General features: G+C 44.4%; 1 protein-coding gene and 1 long non-coding RNA gene across 3 annotated transcripts in view; one reads left to right on the top strand and one right to left on the bottom strand.

The window, feature by feature from the left end:
• Positions 1-20,144, top strand: part of SEC14L1 (SEC14 like lipid binding 1) — a 91,239-nt gene that overhangs the window by 13,116 nt on the left and 57,979 nt on the right. The window contains exon 2 of one of the 2 annotated variants that reach the window (XM_077327650.1): positions 19,800-19,863. The exons of the other annotated variant lie outside the window; for it this stretch is intronic. Within the exon in view, the coding sequence (XP_077183765.1) occupies positions 19,843-19,863 (21 nt within the window). The 5' untranslated portion in view covers positions 19,800-19,842. The remainder of the gene's footprint in view (positions 1-19,799; positions 19,864-20,144) is intronic. 2 annotated transcript variants of the gene reach the window in all.
• On the bottom strand, positions 4,223-19,046 carry LOC143832770 (uncharacterized). Its single transcript, XR_013229394.1, has 3 exons — positions 18,597-19,046; positions 8,097-8,171; positions 4,223-4,258 (listed from the first exon to the last, which is right to left on the bottom strand). It is a non-coding gene; the product is annotated as an uncharacterized LOC143832770 (long non-coding RNA).

Raw genomic sequence — 20,144 nt, 5'->3', positions numbered from 1 at the left:
GAGATTAATTTTCTGTGGCTTGATTCATGTGATTAGAGTACCAATTTTGTAAGCCACATAGTTGTGGCTAAGTGAACTGAGAGGAAAACAAAGAACTTTCATGGAGATAATATTTTGGATAGCCAGTCAGCCACATTAAAGTATTATTCCTGTAGGTGGATCAAAAAGTTCCATGGATACCCCACATGTTGTCTCTCTGCTCCAAGGTTTTTGCAATAGTACAACTGGCTACACGAGTGGACGGGTGCTCAAGACTCATTGCCTAACTTTCTTAATCTTAGACAATAAAATCAAAGTGCTTTGGTGAAGAAAGAATTCATTACTTACCTTTAAACTTTTATCTGTGCTCCTGCCTTTATTTTCTTTTTGTTAACCTTCAGCTGAAAATTCCTGAGCACTGTTAATGTGAGCAGGAAATTCTTGTCTACCCTGTTTCCTCAACTAGATTAACCACACTGATATACAAGAAGTTACAGCAATGGTTAGTAGTAATATCAAGAAAAGGACTCTAGGACCTGTTATGCACGGAGCAGGTAACCTGGGGTGGGGGCAGCAGGGCAGCCCCGATTGTTCATGATGCTGCCACCATCCCAGCCCGGACCCTGCACAGCGCCCCAGAAGGCCCGCGGTATGCAAATGTGGGAATTCCCACATTCCCCGCGATACCGTGGGCGCCATCTGTGTTCCTGCCAGGCCCAGCCCCCCCCCCCGGTCTACAATGTCCCTGTCAGCTTCACAGAGCTGCAGAGCTGAATGGGGCGTTCTCCCAACCCCAAGGTGATGGGAGAGCGGCATGCCTCTCTCCTGTCAGCGTGCGGTGGGGGCCCATGCCCCCCCTCCCACTGCCGCAGCGCAGCACACCAGTCTCTTCCAGCCCAGAGTAGTGTGCACTCAAGCGCTACACCAGGGCAAGTTCGCATATGCCAGAGGATTCCCTCCCCCATGTGTATGCAAGATGTGGTGGGGCATGCCACCCTGGCGTGGGATCCCCAACCCTTTGGCTCATGGGGGCTGGATTAGACTGCCCAGTACCTATAGAGGGCCACATCTTAAACCAAAATCTAACAAAGTTATTAATCTGTTTATTTAAACCAAAAATAAACATTCAAAGGTAAATGGAGAAATGTTAACTTTCATGCAATCCATTTTGGAACAGTATTTTAATGTGGAATGCTTTTATTTAGCTACACATGCTTACCTAGTCACTGGTTTTTGTGGCTGTTTTGTGATCCAGGGCATTGATGTCCAAGTCAAGATTTGTGACAGACACTCTTAAAATGTCATGTAAATATTCATCTGTAAGCCTTGTCCTACATTTATAGATTTCATAATTTTCATCTTGGAAAAGGTTTGTTCACAGATGTATGTCGTCTGCAAAAGCAGACCTGACATCTCCTAACCCATTTGCACAGCAACTTTACCTTCCTTATGCACGTAGCTTCAACATGGTAATTCATGGAGAGGGGGAGTTAAAAAGCTGAATGCTATGGCTGCCTGAGTTTTGCTGGCTAGCAAAGCACCTAGAATGGCCAAAATGCTATTATGGAGTATAAGAACAAGAGGGGGCTGACAGAAGGAACCATGGAAACCAAAACAATTTTGCTATTGTCTTTTTTGCAAGAAAGGGACAGGATGAACAGCAGGAGATGGTGCCTCTTGAGGCAGGAAGAACAGGATGGGTCTGGGGGGAAATGCCCTGAGGGTGATAGCAGTAAACAAGCTGGTTGAAGGGCCGCACATAATGAGGCCAGGGGCCACATGTGGCCAGCAGGCCTCAGGTTGGGGACTCCTGCTCTGGGGGGTTAACATTAAGGACTGGCTTTACTTTAACTTTCCTCTGCGGCTCTTCCATTTAAAAGCAAAATGTTCTGAGTCCTAGCAGCATGCCAGTGAACTGTTATTAAAAGGCCTCTTCCATTTCTGTATCCCGTTTGTTGCTGTGGTCACCTCATAGGAAAAGGAGCATTAATGATCCAGAGCTGAAAAATGGTCTCACTTCCAACCCCAACATCATTTTTGCTTTGGGGGAAATTATGTGTAGTGAAATGTGAACTTAATGCAAATAATTTAATGGGAAATTGTGTAATGCTTCAGATAATTGGCAGGCTATTTTATTTTTTCTTCCTGCTTGGGGCATTTTAGTAAGAAGCATCTTTTATACAGCAGGCAAGCTTCAAATTTTGCTTCTGTTTGAGTTTGGAATACACTTTGAACTTCCAGTTTCAGGTTCCCCTTTGTCGCTACAAACAGCTTGAAGTTCATCTTTGCATTGGTCTGTTTACTGTTACCTATTAAAACTGCAAGGTGTAGTTCATTCAGGGATAATGGGGGGGGGGAGAGAGAACATCATCATCAAACACAAATAATTGGCTTCTGCTGAATCAGACCATTGGTCCATTAAGGTCAGTCTTGTCTTTTCCAGGCAATTTCAACCAGGGCTTCATGGCACCCTGGGGTTTCTTGATGGCCCTGGAAGGGTTTCCTGAATGGGTGGAAGTCAATTAACTATTTTTTAGATTTGTTAAACATTTATTGGGGCATGGTTGTATCTTCTTGCCCCCCTCCCAAAATGGCCAATGATGGTCTTGGAGGGGGTGGGAAGGGGAGGGGCCCTAGGTGGGCATGTACACAGCTATACTTCCCAATCATATTCTGCACAATCACACCACTTCTGAGGTTTCTCAAAGCCTGAAGAATGTTTCAGTTGTGTCTCAACGGTAAAAAAAAAACTTGAGAAAGGCTGGTCTATTCAGACTGGCAGTAGCTCCAGGGTTTCAGACAGAGGTTTCTCAGATTAGCTACTGCTTAATCCCCTTAACTGGAGATGCCAGGGATTGAATCTGGGACCCTCTGCATGCCAAGCAGCCACCCTACCACTGAGTCATAGCCCTTCTCCACTGTGGCATAAAGGACTGAGCCTCCTCATGCTTCTCTTTAGCCGGCTTGGCTCTGCGGAATCTTCTTCCATCTTATCAGGGCTGCAATGGTTTTCATGCTGCGGAGCAAGAAGTTACCCCAGTGTTTTCCATAGAATGTTCGTGGTTTTTCTCCTTGTCAGTAAACTCTAGATCTGAATACAGCAGAGTCAAGACTTTGAGGAAATGCAATCATTACAACTGCTGTCCAGACAATAAAGATCATTCCTCTAGAGAAAAGTGGCTGCTTTGGAGAGTAGACTCCTGGCATTATACCATGCTGAGATCCCCCCCTTCACCCTAAAATCTCCCCAGTATTTCCCTACTCAGAGTGGGCAATTCTACTTTGTAGTTCAAGCAGGCATTGCAATGGGGATGTTTCTCTTTGTCTTCGAAGGCTGTTTATGTTGTTTTTTCTATTATCCTGCCGCTTCCAGCACAGCTGGTCCGTGGTGGCTTACAACAGCATAAAAATAAAAATTAGAATAAAATAAAAACCAATCAAAGCCTTAAAAATTCCCTTAAATCATCCCTAACCAACCGCCCTTATCCCAATACCAGCCAGCCACAACTGTCCTTTAAGTCCAGACAGATATAACAGGTAGGCCTCAATTTCAGGTGACAACAGTAGAGCTTGCCCTAAGGGTGCCAGAGGAGAAGCAAGATCTTCCGTTACTCAACCTCAACCAAACCCCTGGCAGAAGAGCTCCATCTTGCAGGTTCTGTGGAACTGTAAAAGCTCTGTCAGGGCCCTCAGCTCTTCCGGGAGTTCATTCCGCCAAGCAGGGGCCAAGGCCCTGACCCTGGTTGAGGCCAAGCAAATCCTACGAGGTCAGGGTCCTACAAGTTATTTGTACCCGCAGAGTGCAAGGCCCTGCAGGCAGCATAGGGGATTAAACAGTCCCTCTAATACATTGGGCCCAGACCGCAAATGGCCTTCAAGGTTAGAACCAGAACCTTGAATTTGATCTGGTATTCAACTGTGCCAGCTGGATATTGGGCCCTCTGGGTTTTTTGAGGACCCTAGCAGATGCATTTTGCACCAGCTGGAGTTTCTAGGGCAAGGGTAGGCCTGCATAGAGCGAATTACAGAAATCTAGTCTGGAGATGACGGTTGCATGGATCACAGTGGCAAGGTGGTCATGAGACGGGTAGGGTGCTAGTAGCCGTGCTTGGCACAGTTGGAAAAACAGTGGAAGAAAAAACACTGTGGCATAGCTGGGAAAACCAACCAAAAATTCAAAGGTGCATATACAAGTTGTCGTCTTTTTTATTCCAATATGTGACACGGTTCCAGCATTGAATACCTTGTTTCACATTTGCTTTTTCATGACATATTACATCTGAAAGGATATGAAATATAAAAAATGTACAGAAAATCCAAAGTCAGTTTAACATCTAGAACAGGGGTAGTCAAGCTGCAGCCCTCCAGATGTCCATGGACTACAATTCCCATGACCCCCTGCCAACAATTGGTGGCAGGGGCTGATGGGAATTGTAGTCCATGGACATCTGGAGGGCCACAGTTTGACTACCTCTGATCTAGAAGAACAACTCCCCATGCATTTAATACCTTCCAAATGCTTACCAGCACACACAAAAATTGTAGCTCTCAAGTGGTATGGTAACCGGCATTGCGGTTTATGCAGCCTAGACTTGGGTGAGTTGGGGTATGTATGTATATATAGCATGTCTTAGAATACTACTAGTGTACTTCGTACACTGGCAAGTGATTGGCCTGACTTGTAGTATCGACTCTGTCCTTGAGACTATATTATGTACTAACACCTGAACATTTCTATCTTTCTGTTACTAAAGTTTTTATCCATTGTGATTGTAAACAAGAGAGTGACTGGCCTAAATTATTCCAGTGAGCTTTATGGCAGACTGGGGATTTAAACCTGGGCGTCTCAGATCACATTAGAGCATGAAAACCACCAGGCTGGCTCTCAGTGATGGGTTTCTACTAGGGCTGAGTGCTTCAGATGCCAAAGCGCCCAACCCTAGTTTCTACATTGGCTATTTGCCCTAAGTGTGATGGCCATAGGAAGCCCACCGATCCCCGCCGGCTCCCGCACTCCATCATAGTACACTCATGTAGCTCCCAGGATTTCCCATTGTTTTGATGGCCTTTCTCAAACCTGCTTTGCTCTGAATTGAGAAAGATAGCTGCAGACCTGGGTGACTGTCATTTGGGTGGAAAATTTCAGATTTTCCTGTTCTTGCCCACGCACCAGCCGTTTGTGCCATGGTAACAATTTCTTCCCCCTACTGTGGATGGTTTTTCATCTGCAATTTAATAGCATTATATCAGCTTCCAGCTAAGTCCCCAGTCTCTTTCCTTGTGCATTGAAGGAGGGGTGGGGAAGCATATTTCTACAACAGGTGGACTAGAGGCTTTGTTTTCAAAAATGAAAGCTTCGGAATTCAGAGAACCTGATGAATGTTTGGATACCACAGTATAGTGATATAATGCTCTTAAACAGCCAATGGGGGAAAAACCCTACCAGTGAAACCTGCCTTGTGCTGATCCTGAAGTCGTTGGGCCTGTTCTTGTATGGAAAACAGCAGTCTGTCTCTGTGTGTGTCCACTATCTTCCACCTTTCTGTATATCATTCCCCACAATTCCAGTGGTGTTCTCTACCTCATTCCCTTTCAAATTCTTCAAACAGTAATGAAATGTGCAATTGGACTATGCTGCTTGTCAAGATCTTCTTTAAGTTAAGATCCCCCCCCCCGGATGAAATAAATGTCCTCTTGATTCAGAGCTTATAGAGTCATAAATGTGTCTGGTTTAGGTTTAACAATATCTGTGTGGCCTTACCGTAGCCAAACAATCTCGTAGCTCATTGCCTGAAGACAGCAGTGCCTCACCCACCCTATTTGGCCAAGTGGATATGTTTTCATTTGATTCCATAGATTGCTTCCTTAGATCTGCTATAGTCCTTTATATATGGCATTCATTTTTTCCTGTGTAATGTGCTCTGGATTATAAAGCTGTACTACACAAAATCATTTCCTTGTGTAAGAAAGCAGACTGTATTCAAAGTACTTCCCATGTATCTTAACCACTCATGCATGCATAGGGATGGGGGGGGGGGGGGGGAGTTAGATCTGAGGAACTCTATACTCTGCATATGCACAGAGAACCTCTACTAGTATCCAAACCTCTAGTTAAAAAGAAGCTGAATGCAATTTGATGGTGGCAGGAAACATAGGCACAAATTGGGGGAATGTCCTCTTAGAGAAAACCCCTGCTATAAAAGGACTGGATCCTGATGTTATACCTTAGGCATTTACATTGATTTATTATGTCTGTACGTTGGTGGAATCTTCGGTGTTCACAACTAGAAAAGTCATACAATTTAAGATTTGTTTAATTGCAGTAGCCTAAACCTAAGATCTCTTGGCAGTATGTAGGGATGGGCATGGACTAGTTCATAAGCCAAAATTTATTATGAATTTGACCTGGTTTGAAGCCCCAAACTGACTTTTGTCTGGTTTGACTGATTGGGGCCATTTTAACCTAACAGCAACCATGCTGTTAGGTTTAAATGGCTATGAGCCCTTAAATACATTGGTTCCCCCACCCACCCCCACCCCCTTGGAAGCAGAAGAAGTGAAATGGACGTGCAATACCCCTCCCTTTTCTCCTGGCTGTGGTGAGCTGTTGCTGAGAAAAGGGGGGAACCCAACTCACTGGAGTTTGGGTGGGGGCCTTTTGGCTAACTTTGGTTCATGACAGCCAAATTAGCTTTTTTTTTTTTTTTTTTTAAGGTTAGTGTCCATCCCTAGCTGTAGGGCTGTGTGACAAATTTATGGTAGGTTAGCTATGGCATTGCCAGATCACCCCTGGCCACCAGCAGGGCTGGGGGAGTAGGGTTGCCAGATCAAGGCTGGGAAACACCCGAAAATCAAGGGATAGAGCCTGGGGAGGACAAGAACCTCAGTAGGGTACAATGCCATAGAATCCCCCCTCCAAAGTAGCCATTGTCTCTGAAGAACTGAAATCTAAAGATTAGCTGTAATTCTGGGGGGACCTCCTGGTCCCACCTGGAAGCTAGCATCTGTAGTTAGTTATGCAAACATTTACACTTTTCATATAGGGAACTGCATGACTCAACTGCATTAGTTTGCTTGGCAATTAAGTCCAATAGGCCATGTTAATGTGAGTGGCCAGCAAGTGCTGTGATTTCATACTTCTTTGTTCCACTGAACTAGCTCTGGAAATATGGGGCATACAAAGGGGTTCTCTAGGGCTTCCATTATGAACCTCCTGTGGCACAGAAGGGTAAGGCAGCAGACATGCAGTCTGAAAGCTCTGCCCATGAGGCTGGGAGTTCAATCCCAGCAGCTGGCTTGAGGTTGACTCAGCCTTCCATCCTTCCGAGGTCAGTAAAATGAGCACCCAGCTTGCTGGGGGGTAAACGGTAATGACTGGGGAAGGCACTGGCAAACCACCCCATATTGAGTCTGCCATGAAAACGCTAGAAGGCATCACCCCAAGGGCCAGACATGATTGGTGCTTGCACAGGGGATACCTTTACCTTTAAGGGTTATTTATTTTGTTCCAGCTGCAATCAAACAATAGGTGTCCATGGTGTCCATTTTCTTATCAGGAAACAGGGAATGTTCTGTTTTGTTTACTGGTTGAAGTGTTTGGGAAACTCAGGTTCAAATATTCACTCTGCTAGGGAAGGTTGCTGCATGACCTTGGGCCACTCGCATGTTCTCCTCTCACCTACCTCACAGGGCTATTGTGAGCAGCTGTGAAAACACTGTCTTTGACAGGGCAAGAAGCTGTACAGCCTCCAGATGAATTTAAGACAGTTGAGGTAAAAAGAAATGTAGGCTGTCACAGACTGTGGACCTAAGAGCACAAATTAGGGACTGTGAATATATATATAGCTTTGTTTTGTGCTACTAGAGAGATTGATTCTGTATCCCCCACCCCCCACCCCATGGTCATTTGATTAATCACCCAGGCTATAGGGGATACAGCACAGAGTTCATTAATGCACATTTTCTATATATCTGAAGGGCAGATATTATACAGAGCCCATTAGGGCTTTCCTGCCTGGCTACTAGAGTGGAAAGAACGGTATTGCATCCACTCTCCCCCCCCCCCCCCCCGTCTCTGTGCAAGATTACATAATGAGCAGTTCATATTAATTCAGTACCCTTTGCTCCTCTGCAGTCTCTTACTGGCCAAATGCTTTCCTGTCCTGTGAACTTTGCCTGTGATCCTGGAAACACTGCGGAATAAAAAACATACATTAATGCCTTTTTCTCCATAGGATTTTATTGAGGCTGATTTCAGATGGAGATTTGTCTCTGTTTTAGCTTCCAAAATAAGAGTACTTGATGGGGGTGGGGGTGGGGGTAGTCATCCTCATTCCAAGTTTTGTTTTTGTTTTGTCTTGGTTCACTCTTTTTCATATCTGATTTACTTTGGTCTTGTTGGAAAGATTACATAGTTCAACTGCATTAGCATGTCATGTGGAAGGAACAGTACATATTTTCCTTCTGTAACACTGCCACCAAAAGTGAAGCCATTTTGCTCTTATTTCTTTAATAATATATTAGAATCATAGAGTTGGAAGGGGCCAATAATAAACAACAGACTGGGGCCCCAGTAAGTATGAAAACCTTGTATCTGTTCAATCACCAATCTGGAGCCAATACATAGAATCATAGAGTTGGAAGGGGCCATACAGGCCATCTAGTCCAACCCCCTGCTCAACGCAGGATTAGCCCTAATCATCCTAAAGCATCCAAGAAAAGTGTGGATCCAACTTTTGCTTGAAGACTGCCAGTGAGGGGGAGCTCACCACCTCCTTAGGCAGCTTATTCCAGTGCTGAACTACTCTGACTGTGAAAATTTTTTTCCTGATATCTAGCCTGTACTTGTAGTTTAAACCCAGCGGTCCCCAACCTTCTTGTAGTTGGGGACCGCCTCCGAGGGTGGGAGAGAGCTGGCGGCCCGGCCACAGCAGCTGCACGTAAATGTGCACGTGCAGTTGCCGCACATGCACGTCTTTGCCACTAGGTGGCGCTAACAGCCGCACATGCACGTTTTCGCCAGCAGGGGGCGCAAACACGCATGCACGGCGGCTCCGCGCGTGCGTGTTTGCGTCGCTGGCGTGCCAGCGGCCACGTCTGCCTCTTCCCCCCCCTCTCGCTGCAGGGGGAGGGGAAGGCAGGTGAGGCCGCTGGCGGCCCAGCCCGGTACCGGGCTGCGGACCGGGGGTTGGAGACCTCTGGTTTAAACCCATTACTACATGTCCTTTCCTCTGCAGCCAACAGAAACAGCATCCTGCCCTCCTCCAAGTGACAACCTTTCAAATACTTAAAGAGGGCTATCATGTCCCATCTCAACCTCCTTTTCTCCAGGCTGAACATTCCCAAGTCCCTCAACCTATCTTCATAGGGCTTAGTCCCTTGGCCCCAGATCATCTTTGTCGCTCTCCTCTGTACTCTTTCAATCCTATCTACGTCCTTGAAGTGAGGCCTCCAGAACTGCACACAGTACTCCAGGTGTGGTCTGACCAGTGCTGTATACAGTGGGACCATGACATCTTGTGATTTTGATGTAATACCCCTGTTGATGCAGCCCAAAATGGCATGTGCCTTTTTTACCGCTGCATCACACTGCCTGCTCATGTTTAGTTTACAATCCACAAGCACCCCAAGGTCACGTTCACACACAGTGTTACCTAGAAGCGTATCCCCCATCCAGTAGGCATGCTTTTCATTTTTATGACCCAGATGCAGAACTTTACACTTATCTTTATTAAATTGCATCTTGTTCTCATTTGCCCATTTTTTCCATTGTGTTCAGATCTCGTTGAACTCTGTTTCTATCTTCTGGAGTATTTGCCAGTCCTCCCAATTTGGTGTCACCTGCAAACTTGATGAGTAGTCCCTCCACCCCCTCATCTAGATCATTAATAAATATGTTAAGAAGTACCGGGCCGAGGACCGAGCCCTGAGGTACCCCGCTACTCACCTCTCTCCAGTCTGATGAAACACCATTGCCAACAACTCTTTGAGTGTGGTTCTCTAACCAATTCCCTATCCACCTAACTATCTGAAAATCCAGATTGCAGTCCTTCAATTTATCCATCAGACCATCATGGGAACCTTATCAAAAGCTTTACTAAAATCCAAGTAAATGACATCAACCAAATTTCCATGATCCAGCAAACCTGTTACTTGGTCAAAAAAGGAAACCAGGTTGGTCTGACAGGACCTGTTGGAGACAAATCCATGCTGACTTCCTTGAATCACCAAATAGTCCTCCAGAAGTTTGCAGATCGCTCCCTTTAATATCTGCTCCATTATCTTCCCCACGACAGAGGTCAAACTCACTGGTCTGTAATTTCCCGGGTCGTCCTTCCTCCCTTTTTTGAAGATCGGAATAACGTTTGCTCTCTTCCAGTCCTCTGGGACATCTCCAGTCCTTAAAGAGGTCCCGAAGATGATGGACAAGGGTTCTGCAAGTTCTCCGGAAAGTTCTTTGAACACTCTCAGGTGCATTTCATCCGGCCCAGGGGATTTGAACTCATCCAGTGCAGCTAAATGCTTCTTGACAACCTCTCTGTCCATGTCAACCTGCCACCCAGACCCTATCCCTTGGCTACTGCCATCTCTAGATGTGCCTAAACCCTTTGACCTGTGGGAAAAAACAGATGTAAAATAGGCGCTGAACCTTTCTGCTTTCTCTGCATCCTCCGTTAGAGTTTGTCCATCTGCATCCAAGAGTGGGCCTATTGCCTCCTTTACTGTACGTTTGCTCCTCACATAACTGAAAAATCTTTTCTTGTTACAGTGGGCTTCCCTGGCCAATCTTAGCTCACTTTCAGCTTTGGCCTTTCTGATGATTGATCTACAGTGCCTAGTAACCTGTAGGTACTCTTCTTTAGAGCTCTGTCCTTCCCTCCATTTCCTGAACATTTTCCTTTTCTTTCTTAGTTCCTCTTGAAGTTCTCTGTTCATCCAAATAGGCTTCTTAGAGCTCCTGCAGTGTTCTCGTCTTATCTATTTCCATTTTAATATTTGGTTCCCCTGAGTGTTTTACTTTTTGGGTTTTTTAAATTCATGATTCTAGCTCCTTTTTCTTGCAGATATATAAGGGGAAAAGTGTGAGCACTTTCTCTTCCAGTGGCATGGAAAAGAATGGGAAACTGAAGCTGCAGTATTGGTGGCAATGTGAGGGCTTCACAGGTTTCTGTCTTGGATCATGGAGGAGTGGCAAAGACTGGTTCAGCAGTGGCACTGCTGGCTGGCTGCTGATATTGGTCAATTTCCTTATGTATACACTTTTAAAAAGCTATAATCCTTTTCTCATCCTATTTATTTAACATAAAAAGACTGAACAGAGGCAACACTACTACAATATCATTCAGCATAATGACCAAAGAGAGACAGAGCTGGCCTTTTACATTGACCTGAGTGGAACAAGCAATCTTATTTATTTTGAGGTAGTGTGGTTAGAAGTGAGAAAAATTATTGGGAGACAGGAATCAATGGACACATATTTTTAGAAGAGGAAATTAAGTAGTAGAGCTCTAGAACTGGGGAATTAAGGGGTAAATAATTGAAGGTGGGATTATTTAGAAGTTGGAGAAGCTGGATGAATTTGTTTTAGTTGCTTGCCACACAGGGACAGGTTATGCAGTTCCCCCACTGCCTCTGTGGCTGGTGATACAGCACAGCTTCTACAAGCAAGGTTTCCTTCTAGTTTCCCTGCCTTAATCCCCTAGTGGTTATTCCCCTCCACCCATGTCACACTGTAGGGTTACTAAATTTAAGGTAGGATCTGGAGCTCTTCCAGAGTTACAACTGATCTTCGAACTAGACCCTTGGAGAAAATGGCAGCTTCTGTGAACAGCCTCTTATGGCATCACATCCGTGTTGACCTCCCTCACCAAACTCTGGCCTTCTCGGGAAACCCCCCCCCCCCAAAGAATTTCCTAAACTGGAGCTGGCTGCGTTAGCCACCAGGGCTTTTTCCAGTTTTGTTTTTAAAATTGGCAATTGATTTCATTACATTATTAACATTTTTTTGTGGGTCGGGTACTCTGACTTTTCAGGTTCTATTTTTAAACAACTTGATGTCTGCATGCTGGCATTGTACCAGCATTTGTTCCATCTGCCCCATTTCCTGCTGTTTGTACCTCACGCACCGGTGGGCAAAATGCAGGGATGCTAAAAGGTCTCCCACTACAGAGGCAGGCCTGGAATCCCTGCTATAATGATAGTCAGCTGCTGATTTCAAAAAAGTGCCTCGGTGGTAGATGGAAGAAATGGCCACTGTGGGGAAAATGGCCGCCACCCCGAAATAATCTCATATCACTTAACTCTAAACAAGTGTATTGTTTATGTATTTAGTTCTTATCTTACAAGTGATACGATACGATAACATTTATTGTATGTAGCCAAAGGCCACTACAAAACACAATTAAAACAATATGGCACAAATATAAATAAATAAAACAATATTTCTCCAATATTGTGAACCTAAAAATGTAAACATGGACAACTAAGTTACAATAAAAGGGATAAAATGGTGTATCAAGGTGGAGGCTCCTGTAAAAATGCATTAGCTCGAATCTTCCTGGCAGCCAGAGCAAAAAGTGCCACCCTATAGGAAATATAGGGGTCGACATCTGATAATAGATAGGTGACTTTGTCAAAATCAGAAATAGGGTATGAGCTTGGTAATAGCTTGGTAAGGAATTTGCCCCTGGGTTCGGAGTACAGGGGATAAGCCAAAACATAGTGGGGCAGGTCCTCCACAGATGGATTTCTACATATGCACAGGCGTTGGGCTGTGGGTATTCGGAGATATCGCCCAGAGAGCATGGCTGATGGCATCATTTCAAACCGCAAAGATGTTAGGGCCATTCTAAGATTACGTGTTATGTTTACTAAATATGATGCTCTAGAATGGTATTTTTAAATTGTTTTATACCATGGGGCTGCTTGTGATAGCTGAATTGAAGAGTGGTCAATCAGTGAGTCAGCTTTGAACACCCAATCACGTAAATCAGAAATATTGGCTGATGTATGCAGTAAGTCATCTGGTATGGTTAGCGTGAAAGAATAGAGCTAAAAAAATCAGACAGAGTCCTGTCTTTGCTCAATAAGAGCTTAAAACTTTGATGGCTTAAAGAATCTAATTTGGTTGTGATGTCTTTCTTCCAAGATTTCAGAATAGCTAAGTGGGCACGGGCTTTGAGTGAGGGAAAACCAAGTTCTGCCCTCATCAGGGCTGCAGGGGACCCTTTTGGAAGAGCCAGGATACGTCTGAAGAAAAAGTTCTGAATGGGCTCCAAGCTATTGATTATTTCTTCTTTCCAGCCCCAGATGTTAATGCCATATAGTAGGTGAGGAATGACCTTGGCTGCAAAGAGCTTTAGAGCTGGGTCAACTAGAAACCCTCCCCTGGTGTAATAAAATCTCAGAATGGCTCCAATGATTTTTAGTCCCGAGGCCTTTATAGTTGCAAAGTGGGCATTCCAGTTTAGGGTCTCACTGTAAGTGATTCCAAGATATTTAAATGTACTACACTGTTCTATAGGAATATTGTTTATACTCCAGATAAATTTTTTAGGTCTTTTCCTAAAAACCATAACTTTTGTTTTTGTGTAGTTGATGGAAAGGGACTCTTCCTTACAATAAGTACCCAAGTTGTTAAGTAGCTTTTTCAGACCAACTCTTGTAAGGGAAACCAGGACCATGTCATCTGCATAAAGCAGGATAGAGACCTTTTGCTGTCCAACCGAAGTGGGTACGAATTCTGGGCCCGATAGTCTTTGAACTATATCGTTGATGTAAATATTGAAAAGCAGAGGGGCTAGTACACACCCCTGCTTTACCCCTTTCCTTACTCCAATTTCTTTAGTTAGAGAGCCTGAAGCACCTACCCTAATTTTTGTATGGGTGCCTGAGTGCAGTTCATGCAGCAGAAACAGTAGGTGTTTATCAATGTTAGTTTCCCTCAGCTGTGACCAGAGTCTGTCTCTGTCAATGGAGTCAAAAGCTGTGGCTAAATCAATGAAAGCTGCGTATAGGGCTCTCGTAGGGCCTTCTATACTGGAGTAGGCTAAGTAATGGAGGGTTTGACATTGGTCAATGGTAGAATGGCCTCTTCTAAATCCTACTTGGTGTGGGTGTAAGATATGGTTGTCAGCAGCCCAGTCCTCTGGTTTATGTAAGAGGAATTTTCCATAGAGTTTAGATGCAATATTTAGTAAACTAATGGGGCGGTAGTTTTGTGGGTCGATCTTGTTGCCTTTTTTGTGGATAGGAACCACTATGCTCATCTTCCAGCCATTGGGGAAAATGCCTGATTCATTTATCTGGGTGAAGACCCTAGCTAAGACTGGGGCCCACCAGTTAGGGAACGCTTTAAATAAATCAGGTGGAATCAGATCTTCTCCAGGTGATTTATTGGAAGCTAAGGATGTAATAAGGCCTCTGACTTCAGCCTCTGTGACTGTGGGCCAAGCTGGTAAATTTAGAGAGTCAATGGAAATAGCCTGGGTATTTGGTTCTGTACATCGTGGGGGAGGTGGCCAGGCTCCAAAAGTTTTCGAAAAGTGTGTAAACCAAGTGTTTCCAGATATTTGGGCTTCAACCTGTTGGGGTGATTTTGCAAGCCTGAAAGAAACAAGGTTCCAGAATTGAGACTCATTTTTCTCCTTTACTGCCAGATTTAGTTTGTTCCACTTATGTTTAGCATAGTCAGCTTTCTTGCTTTTGAGGAGACTCTTATATTGGGATCTTAATCTGATGAGCTCTAACATTCTGTTATCCTCTCTACTGCGACGGCTCAGCCTCATACATTTGACTAGCTTTTTCCTGAAGTTTTTGCATTCTTGGTCAAACCAGCCATTATTGGGACAGGATAACAGCTTTAGAGGTTTATTGTTGATAAGCAGAGGTTTGATCAAGCTAATAATTTTGTCATAGTGTCCTATGGCGTCATGGCCAGGCTGTAAAAGGCTGAATGCAGGGATTTAAGGTCATCACTAGTCAGAGCTTGAGCTATGTTGTTTTGTACCTGCCCTGACCATTTCAGCCTCCTATAGCCAGGAAATGTACCTTCAGCGAGTTCAGGAATTGGAGGTAAAAGAATGTTGCTATTATATTTAAGTAAGAGCTGTAGAGGGCAGTGATCACTTAAAGGAGTGTTACCTAGTGGGAACCATCAAGGACTTGTAGAGCACATCATTTCCCCCTCCCTCACTATTTTCTTTTTCCCTTTCCCAAAAGCCTGTGGGATTTATTATTGATTGATGATAGATGATTGATGGATGGATGGATAATCTGGCATACATGTAACATCAGTTGAACAATCTTGATCACCAAACTTGTTTATTACCCTCTCTCACTAGAGAGAAGGAGACAGCATTTAGAATGATCGGATATTAAATTGGAATGTAAATTAGTTTAGAATTTTAATATTAATTATTATATATTATGTCATTTTCTTATATGATGGGGGTTGCCCACTCTGAAACTTTTGGGTAGTGCAGATTATTAATTAAAAATTTGTAATTATTTAGCTAGGAAATCTTAAGATTGTCTGGTTGCTGGGCAGGAGACGTTTGGAGGTGGCTTGCCATGTCACGACCCTGGCGTTCCTTGGAGGTCACCCGGGTGCTTGCCATGGTGGAACCTCCTTAGCTTCTGAGATCTGAGCCTGTTGGAAAGTCTCTGAAGCCTAATTTGAATGAATGAGAAAGCTCTGTGGTTTCAAGAGGGAGGTGGTTTGATGCTCTGTAATGTTTCATTTTTCTCCCTCTGGAATCAATCCCTTCCTTCTACTTCCCTGTTATTCATTGAGTTAACTGTCATTTTTCTTCTTCCTTGTCTCTCGTTATTACTGTTTGTTATACTGAAATGAAGATAATGAAGCCTCCTAAGCTTTTAGCCAGGATGTTGTTTAATTTGCTCTATAAATGGTTATTAAACATTATTTCTTGAAAATGTGTGCTCTATAGAAATGTCTCAAGGCTGGATTAATTCAAAGACTCTGTTATTTATCTCCAAGTAAGTGGAATATCCTGCACCTGGGGAGTGCTGAGGTATTACCATGACAGGAGGGTTTCTTGTTCCTCACTAACAAAGCCCTCATAACTTCGCTCCTTTTCCTGCTTTTTTTCTCCCACCCAGAAGCCTTTATCTCTTCCTTTGCAACTTTCCTTCTGTCCCCCTAATAGCCTCTATCAGGAGTTCTATGATACAGTTGTGCAGTGTTGGTTGCTAGGCCATGCCTACTTGCATAGTAGGGAACACTCAAAGACTTCTGGGGGGGAGGGGTTGACACATCACTATCTCCTGTACCCAGTTTGGCATAGTGGTTAGGAGTGCGGACTTCTAATTTGGTGAGCAGGGTTTGATTTTGCACTCCCCCACATGCAGCTAGCTGGGTGACCTTGGGTAAGATAATGGAGCAGATATTAAAGTGAGCAATCTGCAAACATCTGGAGGACAATTTGGTGATCCAAGGAAGTCAGCATGGATTTGTCTCCAACAGGTCCTGTCAGACCAACCTAGTTTCCTTTTTTGACCAAGTGACAGGTTTGCTGGATCGTGGAAATTCGGTTGATGTCATTTACTTGGATTTTAGTAAAGCTTTTGATAAGGTTCCCCATGATGGTCTGGTGGATAAATTGAAGGACTGCAATCTGGATTTTCAGATAGTTAGGTGGATAGGAAATTGGTTAGAGAACCGCACTCAAAGAGTTGTTGTCAATGGTGTTTCATCAGTCTGGAGGGAGGTGAGTAGCGGGGTACCTCAGGGCTCGGTGCCTGGTCCAGTACTTTTTAACATATTTATTAATGATCTAGATGAGGGGGTGGAAGGACTACTCATCAAGTTTGCAGGTGACACCAAATTAGGAGGACTGGCAAATATTCCAGATGATAGAGAGTTCAACGAGATCTGAACACAATGGAAAATTGGGCAAATGAGAACAAGATGCAGTTTAATAAAGATAAGTGTAAAGTTCTGCATCTGGGTCAGAAAAATGATAAGCATGCCTACTGGATGGGGGATACGCTTCTAGGTAACACTGTGTGTGAACGAGACCTTGGGGTACTTGTGGATTGTAAACTAAACATGAGCAGGCAGTGTGATGCAGCGGTAAAAAAGGCAAATGCCATTTTGTGCTGTATCAACAGGGGCATCACATCAAAATCACAAGATGTCATAGTCCCATTGTATATGGCACTGGTCAGACCACACCTGGAGTACTGTGTGCAGTTCCGGAGGCCTCACTTCAAGAAGGACATAGATAAAATTGAAAGGGTACAGAGGAGAGTGACGAGGATGATCTGGGTCCAAGGGACCAAGCCCTATGAAGATAGGTTGAGGGACTTGGGAATGTTCAGCCTGGAGAAAAGGAGGTTGAGAGGGGACATGATAGCCCTCTTTAAGTATTTGAAAGGTTGTCATTTGGAGGAGGGCAGGATGCTGTTCCCATTGGCTGCAGAGGAAAGGACACGCAGTAATGGGTATAAACTACAAGTACAATGATATAGGCTAGATATCAGGAAAAAAAATTTCACAGTCAGAGTAGTTCCGCAGTGGAATAGGCTGCCTAATGAGGTGGTGAGCTCCCCCTCACTGGCAGTCTTTAAGCAAAGGTTGGATACACACTTTTCTTGGATGCTTTAGGATGCTTAGGGCTGATCCTGCGTTGAGCAGGGGGTTGGACTAGATGGCCTGTATGGCCCCTTCCAACTCTATGATTCTATGATTCATATCTACTCCCCCTTCCCGGCCTCATTATTCTCATTCACCAACTTACCTTTTATCTGTCTCTTAGTTTTAGCTATAAAGCTAACGGTAAATTGAACCTGGGTCTCTCAACCCCTATTTTGAAACTCTAACCACTACACCACACTGGCTTTTGTGAGGTGGATGCTGTTGAGGAATACTTGCGTCCAGGCCTTTGTGTCATGCAAGTCAGTGGTATCAAGTCACCCAGCTGCTGTTGTCCAGCTTGGCCCCAGTGAGTCTCCCTTCAAAAATCAAACTGCCCCAGAAAGGATCATGCCCATCTCTCCCTATCATTTACTCGCAGAAACCAAGCCTAGAATGAAGGCTGTAATTTCTTAAAACTTCCAATATGTGTATGTTCCATTTCTGTTTTTTTCTGCAACTCTGTGATGCTTTTCAGCTTTGTTGAAATATCTGCCTTGCCCATTGACAGCTCCAGCCCCTGGATTTTCAGATCTGGCTGACTTCACTATTAAAATATACAAGCAGGGCCCCACAAAGATATGCAGGAGGCATCTCATTTGCCCTTCCCCACTATTTCCTCTTCTTCTTAAAACTCCCATGACCTTTCACCTGCTTCCTCCTCTTCCCTCCCAGTAGCCAATCAACATTTATCAGCCTCCTTGTCTTCAACTTTTCTTCTCTCCCCCCACAGCAGCCTTCCTCTACCTTGGACAAGTCTGGCCCAGTTGTGTGGTGCTGACTACTGGGCCAGGCCCACTTGCATGACAATGAACCCTCGGGGGGAGGCACATCACTTTCCCCTGTATCCCCTTCCCAAAATTATTTCATTTTAACTTCCCCCCCCTGGCAATTCCCATATCCTCTGCCCTTTCCCTGCTCCATTCTTTCCTTTGCATCTGGTCACCATTCCATCTCTTACCTGCCTTCTTGTCTTCAACTATATTGTTCTCATTTATACCACATTGTTCTCCACAGTGGGGCCAAGGCACTTTATGTCATTCTCTTCTAGGTATGCCAGTGCTGGATTGGAAAATAAGATGTTGAGGCGGAGGAAGGATGGGATTTGGAGAGGAAGGTGAGATTTAGTAGGATATGGTACCATAGAGCCCATCATCCAAAGTAGCCATTTTCTCCAGGGGTAATGATCTCTGCTGTCTGAGTATCAGTTGTAGTCCCAGGATATCTCCAGCTACCACCTGGAAATTTATCCTCCCATCAACCTTGTGAAAGTATATGCCTGGCCCTACAACATGGCAGATTTGAACCTAGGTCTCCCAGACCCTACTCTGAAGCCCTAAGTGCTACACTCCACTGGCTTTCATAGAGTGGTGGCTGCTGAACAGTAACAGGGGGCCCAGTGGTAGTTGCCAGGCCTGATTCAATGAGTCCTTCCTCAAAACAGCCCTGGAGAGGGCCCTGCCCCCCTCCCCTAACATTTACTGACAAAAACAGCCTAGAAGATTGTGGTTTCCTAGCAACTATCACAGAGTGCTTCTGGTTTTTTTTTAAGCTACATATGTTCTTTTGACCATTTGAGCTTTTTAAAGTATTATTTTTCAAGTTTCAGATTTTTCTGCAAACTTGGAACATTTTTCAGGTTTGTAGAAAAATCCGTCAGTTCACGGGTCCAATCACAATTAGAATCCTTTTAGATTAGGATGTGTAGATACAGCATTACTGAGCATAGGGTTGCCAGATATGGGCTGGCTATCTCCATTAGCTTTTGAGTGAGGGGCTTGGCATCACACAGTGTCACATGACCATTGCCATGACAACACTTTTTCCTGGAAAATTCTCCCACTGCATTCTAGCACCAGTGTGTGTGTGTGTGTGGGGGGGTCCTTCCACTTTTCCAGGAAACCTGGTTCCCCAACTGAGCAATGGCTGTACTTAATTTGTACACAGTGCAGTGGCAAGCCTGAATATGATCTCAAGCCTCTCTCTCCACTCTCTGTTCTTCCTCCTCCCTCCTGCTCTCTGGAACCACCTGCAGAAGAGTTCTGGCCCACAGTTCTGAAGCACTGCCTTAGCATATGAAAGAACTGGAAGTGACAAAGCTTGCCCTTCCTCCTTGGAAATAAATTGGCTGGTGTAACTGTCTTGCATAATGTCTCTTTTCTAGTGAACGATGCAGACCTGCCTGACCACATGTGAAAACTCAACATATGGGAAATGCCTGCCTACACGTATGCTTCACTTTGATCTTTTGTTTGCCATTACAGCAATGTTACAACAGGGGACTGGGGGTGGGTGGGAACATTACTTTCTTTGTCCTAAAACAATGTTAGAAAACATTAAAACGGAAAGGGGTTGGAGAAAGAATCACAGTCATGGAAATTTTTTTGAATGAACGTACTGGATTTTTTTTTAAGTGAGTAGACTTCCTTGGGCAGTGATTTCTTCAATATTTAAAGAGCTGCCTGGAATAAACGGAACATTTATCTAAGTAATGACCTAAATTCCACTT

This window comes from Paroedura picta, chromosome 3, assembly GCF_049243985.1.
Source record: "Paroedura picta isolate Pp20150507F chromosome 3, Ppicta_v3.0, whole genome shotgun sequence".
Classification (NCBI taxonomy): domain Eukaryota; kingdom Metazoa; phylum Chordata; class Lepidosauria; order Squamata; family Gekkonidae; genus Paroedura; species Paroedura picta.
This window is presented reverse-complemented; position numbering and strand designations above follow the sequence as displayed.